General features: G+C 38.3%; 1 protein-coding gene across 1 annotated transcript; it reads left to right on the forward strand.

Annotated features, from left to right (window-relative positions):
• The first annotated feature begins 1,725 nt into the window (after positions 1 to 1,725).
• Positions 1,726 to 6,121, forward strand: LOC139711536 (uncharacterized). The gene is made up of 2 exons (XM_071623413.1): positions 1,726 to 2,352; positions 3,505 to 6,121. Exons 1-2 carry the CDS (start codon positions 1,806 to 1,808, stop codon positions 3,873 to 3,875), a joined length of 918 nt encoding a protein of 305 aa, XP_071479514.1. The 5' UTR covers positions 1,726 to 1,805; the 3' UTR covers positions 3,876 to 6,121.
• The last annotated feature ends 260 nt before the right edge of the window (positions 6,122 to 6,381 follow it).

The following is a 6,381-nucleotide window of genomic DNA, read 5'->3' on the forward strand; positions in this document are numbered from 1 at the left end:
CAACCAAGGAGCTCCTTGCTGGAACGACGTGAGCCAAACAGGCAGGAAATTCACCATGCGCTGAGCACTTGATACGCCGTTACTATTACATGTATGATAGTCTTATTAATGGAGACGTACCAGTAATTGTCAGTCAGGCACGCAATAGAATGTGTAAATTGACTATACAAAATCAAAATAGCAACAACACCAATTGTACCAAGGGCCTTCAAAGTCATTAATGAAATAGACTAAAATTCGAGCTGGTTCTCGAAAATTGTTTTTGCTCACGCAAATACCAGCAAATATGTTTTTGCGTAGATATTAAGATTATTCTCATGTTAAGGAGATAGTCTCACACAACCTTTCCTAAATTTTAGAATATGCATTCTCGACTGAAAAAAAAAAATCTTTGCTTTTCTATTGAACTGTCATTCAGCGCAACTTCATGAGAATTTCGTCTGGAGTAATTAGTGATGAAATACAAGAACATGAAATTAGAATACGAGTATTCTGCATCAAAATAACATCTTCATTTTTACTTGCTAAAATGTGTAACTCAACGCTCTAATGGTACACACCCAATGGCTCTAAATGCCCATTTAAAATGATTGTTCATACCGCGTAAACAAAAACGCAATTTTTTTTTGACTCACTGGAGGTTTTAGTAGGGTACGGTCTGAATAGAGACTATTCCTGATTGCAGCACCTCGAGCAGCTCGCAGAAGCGATTTCCCAATGTTGGTAGGAGCTGGTGGGGAGTTTGCGCAATCCGAATGAGAGTCGTGTGTCTGCAGACTGAGTGAGCGTAATTATGTGACGTCCTGTTAAAGTGGTTATCCGCTTTGTCTTATAATGTTTGTGTCGTCTCTATCTTAGACTCATTTTAATCTCGTCAAGTTTGTGACAAAGTTTTCATGATTACGGGTGGGGTTTTGGGTTTGTTTATTAATGCAGGATGGGCCTTCATGAATGTGAAAAAGTTGAAGTTGTTGTCTTGTCCCAAATGTATCTGCAGTTGAATTGAACATTCGATGCATCTCAAGGGTTTTTACTGTAAATAACATAAAGCCCATGGGCACGTACTGAATCTAAATTCGAGGTGGGCCTACTTGTTCAATTTTTATCAGTAATTAATCTGCAGGCATAGCATATATGATAGACAATCAACCACAAACAGTGAAAATGCCAAGATTTGCACAAACGGTCAGATTTTTCTTCTGTGGCCTATATGTAATGATAATATGATGATGATGATGATGATAATAACAATGACAATAATGATAATAATAATATTGATACTAGTTGAGCTTCCCCAGCGCATACATTATTAACAAATCAATGTTCCTTATTGCGCTTATGATAACTCTTATCCATTTTACACTTACACTATCACAAAGACATATTGACAAATTTTACATTATAGATACAAACACAGGCGCAGGCCCACACTCAAAACACACACGTACATTAACACTAATTCAACCCCCCCCCCCCCCCCAGACACACACACACACACACATCGAAGGCTCATAATTATGAACGTCTATGCACATGATGAGAGGCACTTCAGTAGTGCAATACCGCGCAGGGCAGATTGTGGCCGTAGAACAACTTTAACCAGGGAATTCCCCGTCGTGTCTCGTATCAGCAAACAGCTAACATCGCGCAGATCAGATATAAGCGCGCTATACCCATCGTCAGATCGTCAGTATTTGAGAAGACACCGCAGTCATCACATCGCTGATATAACGCATTTTCGAACTTGATTAAATTGTAACATTGGTTAGTCGATTACTATAATTATTGTGCTGTTAAACGCAAAGATGTCGAACGGCATTGTGATCCCATTTGATAACAAGCTGAAATGCAGCATATGTCAAGACAGACTGAAGGACGCTCGAAGTCTTCCTTGCGGCCACACCTACTGCAAAGAATGCATCACTAGAAGTGTCCAAGCAAGTTACGAGCGGGGAATCGTCAAATGTTCCGAGTGCCAGAGAAGTACGAGGCTTCCTGCGGGAGGCGTCGACAACATTCCCCGCTGTTTTACATTAAACTTCTTGCTGGAAGAGATTCAACGGACATTCGGCCCCAGCGGTCAGAGAGTGGACATCCCTGCCCATGGGTTTCAGGCCAGGGAGATGTTTGCCTGCGCCATCTGCATTGGGCCGATGAGGGATGCTCGCTACTTGTCGTGTGGTCACTGCTTCTGCAAGAGTTGCCTAGCGAGGCAGTATACTTCCGGTCACATTAAGTGCTGCAAGTGCCAGAAGTTGCACAACCTTCCCAGCGGAGGGTTAGACAGCCTGCCTGTGGCCTACAGAATTAACAGCATTACAGCCGAGTTCAGTGGGGAAGAGGAGGCAGCAGGTAAGTCTTAGTGTCCGTTGTATACGGTATTTGTATTCCTTAGAGGTTTCTAGTTATCGAGACATGCAATGATAGCAACTTCGTAATCATGGTTTCATAGTGGCTCTTCACTTTACATTGATACCTCCTATACCGATACAAAAATAATCGGCATAGCCTGAATATTCATGTCTGTGAAGTTGAAGGAGAATGAGACCCAAATATATGTGAATAGAGGAAATGCAGCAATATTAGTACATAGTAGAACACGTCGGTGAAGTTTGAGGAAAATCGGGAAATCCGTTCAAAAGTTATAAATTTTTAAAGTTTCGGTACCGCCATCTGCATGCGAAGACTACAACCATTCGTGACTTCACTCATCAACGGCGGTGTAAAGAAAATGTAAAGAGAATTCCGTAAAAAAAAAAATCATTTTTTTTTTCATTCCATTCATTCATTTCATTTTCATTTCCTCCTTTTGATACTGATATTAATTATGTTGATGCTAATTTCCCTGTTTTCAGAGAGAGGTCAGTCTTTTCACTATGCTGGAAAAATGAAAACGTGGAATTCTCTTAATATTATTTTTCTTTATATTGTTGTCCATGCGTGACATGAAAATTAATGTTGCATTCTTCTCATCCAGCAATAGCAGCACCGAAACTTAAACTTTTATTCAGTCATTAAAGGTGAATGAATCATAGGCCTAAACATGTATGTGAATTGAGTGAATACAGAAATATCAGTACACATCAGTCAAGTTTGAAGAAAATCAGACAATATGTTCAAACGGATGATGTTTAAGTTCGGTACCGTCATCGCTGATGAAGAAGGCTACAACAATTTGTAATGTCACAGTATATGACAACGATATAAAGAAATCTATTTTGACATTATATCTTATAATGTATAATGTTATAATGTATATGTTGATATAGAAAGGCCTGGTAATATTGCCTGCTGTCAAACCAGTCGAAGCAATATGAATAGTTTATGGCAACATCTTGGCAAATACAAAATAATTGAAACCGATAATACGATAACCGACTTATGGGGGGGGGGGGGGGTCCGTCAGACCCCAAGGGTAATGTTCTAGATCAGTGATCATATGTGGTCCATGCAGCTCACAATACTCATAATACATGTATGTTATCTCATTATTCTGTTTCCAAGGAAGCAACTGCAGCTCCCGGGGCACAGCTAACGGACGTCTACCGTCCACACAGCGGCGCTCTTCAGGGAGACTTGTTGATGACGTCGCACGAGAGAAGGCACGGGCGCAAGCCGCGGCGCGACGGCCATTTCAGGTATTTGTGCAAAAGCTTGATGGAAAGACGGTCACCATTGACACGTGCAGTCAGGATACTATCCGTGAGCTGAGAAGGAAAATTCAAGCCAAAACTAATATTGCGCCTTCACAGCAAGTCTTGACGTACGGCAGAACAACCCTGAACGAGGAAGCGAAAACTCTGCAAGACTACAATATCGGACAGCACGATACTATAAACCTGAGTGCCCGCCTCCGAGGAGGTCGCACTTCCTAACTTACTTGCGAACAGCCCATGATACTATTACTCCAGACATTTATTCAACCAAAAAAGAAAAAACAACAACAACCTCGAACATTATAGTAATCTTTGTAAATTGGGCTTCACTCTCGTCAGAGTTAGTCATGTATTCCGTATTAAGAAGAATGATGGTTCTCTCATAACTAAAATCACACGAAAGAATAGATAAATGAATAGATAAATAGTATATGGTCTAAACAGTCCCCCTATCTATCTGTCTATCTATATATATAAACACGACAAAACAAACACAGGACAAACCCTACACCAATGAATGCTCGATAAATAGAATGTTATAGATGAATAAATAAACAAGTACAGTAAATTCAAAATTTAAATTCAACGACTTCATCTTATCCCTTTGCGGATTTTATCAGTTATTACTTTACGTTGTCTGGGTGAACATCTGAGGTTTAAAAAAAACCAAACAAACGATGATAAATTATTCTGAACTCTGTTCAATGATGAGGTCGTCATAAGGCAGACCTATAAGGATAAAGGAGAGATCCTAATGCTAAGTAGCTAGAAATCGGGAGTATGGGTTAAGTTGTAAAGAGTTTGTATCACAACATTGGTATAGATTGCCGTTTCCTCTATTATTTTTTGTATCAGATTTAATGTATGAATGATACAGATTTAATGTATGATAATATGACTGGCTCATCATTCATCTTGAATTTTGAAATATGTAAATATATTAATCTGTTAAAAAAAAGAGTCGTGTATCTGTACTGATCAAGTGAGTAAAATGAGATTTCATGTGTTTGTATATGCAACGTACATTTCTTAGGTATTTTGATGGAAATAGAGAGGTTTCTAATTTTTTATGTTGTCTGTTGGTATATACTATAGTACAAATCAGCGATTCTTATGTTTTTCATTCAAAGGTCTCTTCTCTGTTATTTTGGTTTTATAAACTTTCAACCACTCAGCTATTATCAATATTATTATCAATTATTATCATCATTATTATTATTATTATCACTATCATTATTCTATCTGGATGAGGACATATTACAATATGAAATCAGATACAGAGCTGAGCGTGATTAATCATTACAATAACACAAAAACACTTAGACACTGGATGCAGGCGTTTGGGCAAAGTTATCTGAATAACTATATAGTACACAGACCGCCCTAACCTATTTCCCAGTCGCTTGCACCCAGTGTTGCAGATTTATGTGTCATGGATAATCATAACATAGCATTCTTAATAGCTATATCCCTCAAAAATACATTTGACGCTCTAGCTTGTTTACTTTGATAATACTGTGCCTCACTGTATTGTTTTGCTTTTAACTGACCTCGTCTTGCTGAGGTTTTTGGTTTTTGTTTTGTCTTGTAAGTGTAATCTATGATTATAATGGTCAGTGGATATCATCAGAGTCGTATGAGTGGATGACTATTTTAACAGTGCAGTTAGTTGTATATTAGCATGTGCAAAATTCCCCTTCTATGTCATCAAATGAGTGCTTTGCGATGATAAAACGACAAATCAAATTGATTCATTATAATTCTATTCGTATACATAAGCTCGAAAATAAAGATGTTAGTATAGATGATGATTGACCTAGTATATACAGTGTACATGCACCGCCACGCACGTTTCCGACTCTGATCTGACATACGTATGACGAATTGATATAGTACTGGCATACCTCCAAGAGCGTGTTTTTTTTTATTGTTGTTTTGTTGTTTTTTTAATGACTTTTGGAATTTATGATATGCATGTCATAGTACGTGCTTGTTTGTTTGATCGGTGCACAGAGGACGACTAGACTTGGGAGAACACTGCGTGATTGCTATGGTAAATGCCAACGCATCATTTAGAAAAGATTTGATTTTGAGAAAGAGATTGTTTCAATTCAATTCAATTCAAACTTTATTTTCACTTCTTTCAACAGAAAATACAAAAATCACGTAAATTTGACATGCATTTCATGGAATGGTACACAGGTATAGCAAAGAATAACATGTCCATGTATGTGGTAATTACGAAATGAGGCATAATTTATACAAACTTATTTGTACATTCTCTTAAAAAAAGTGGAGGTGGGAATACCCACTCATAAGACTGTGATTGGTGTGTTTTGTGGGTACTTCAAAGTGAAGAGGAAAGAGAGGGTGAAGGACCTAACACAGACTATAGACTACAAAGAGTGCGGGAAATGAGGAAAGAGGGAACAAAAAAAAAAAGAAAAGTGGGAAAAAGATCAAATAGAAATAGGGGGAAAGAAATGAGTCAGTTAAAAAAGAAGAAGCCTAGATCAATGCATGTACATTAACGGTGAAAGCACACAGAGACGATTAGGCATACATAGCAGGACAGTATGGCGTATTAAAGCCACCGAGAAGGTGGCACAGGGAATTGTTAGCAGCGAAACTGACTACTGTATCTACTCTGTAAAGACACGTACAATAGTAAACTATAGTTCGCAATGAAACGAACATGGGATGTGATATGGAATGCCTTAAGCAG

Source organism: Diadema antillarum, unplaced genomic scaffold, assembly GCF_040938485.1.
Source record: "Diadema antillarum isolate AM-2024a unplaced genomic scaffold, OU_Dant_1.0 seq00001666_RagTag, whole genome shotgun sequence".
Lineage (NCBI taxonomy): Eukaryota > Metazoa > Echinodermata > Echinoidea > Diadematoida > Diadematidae > Diadema > Diadema antillarum.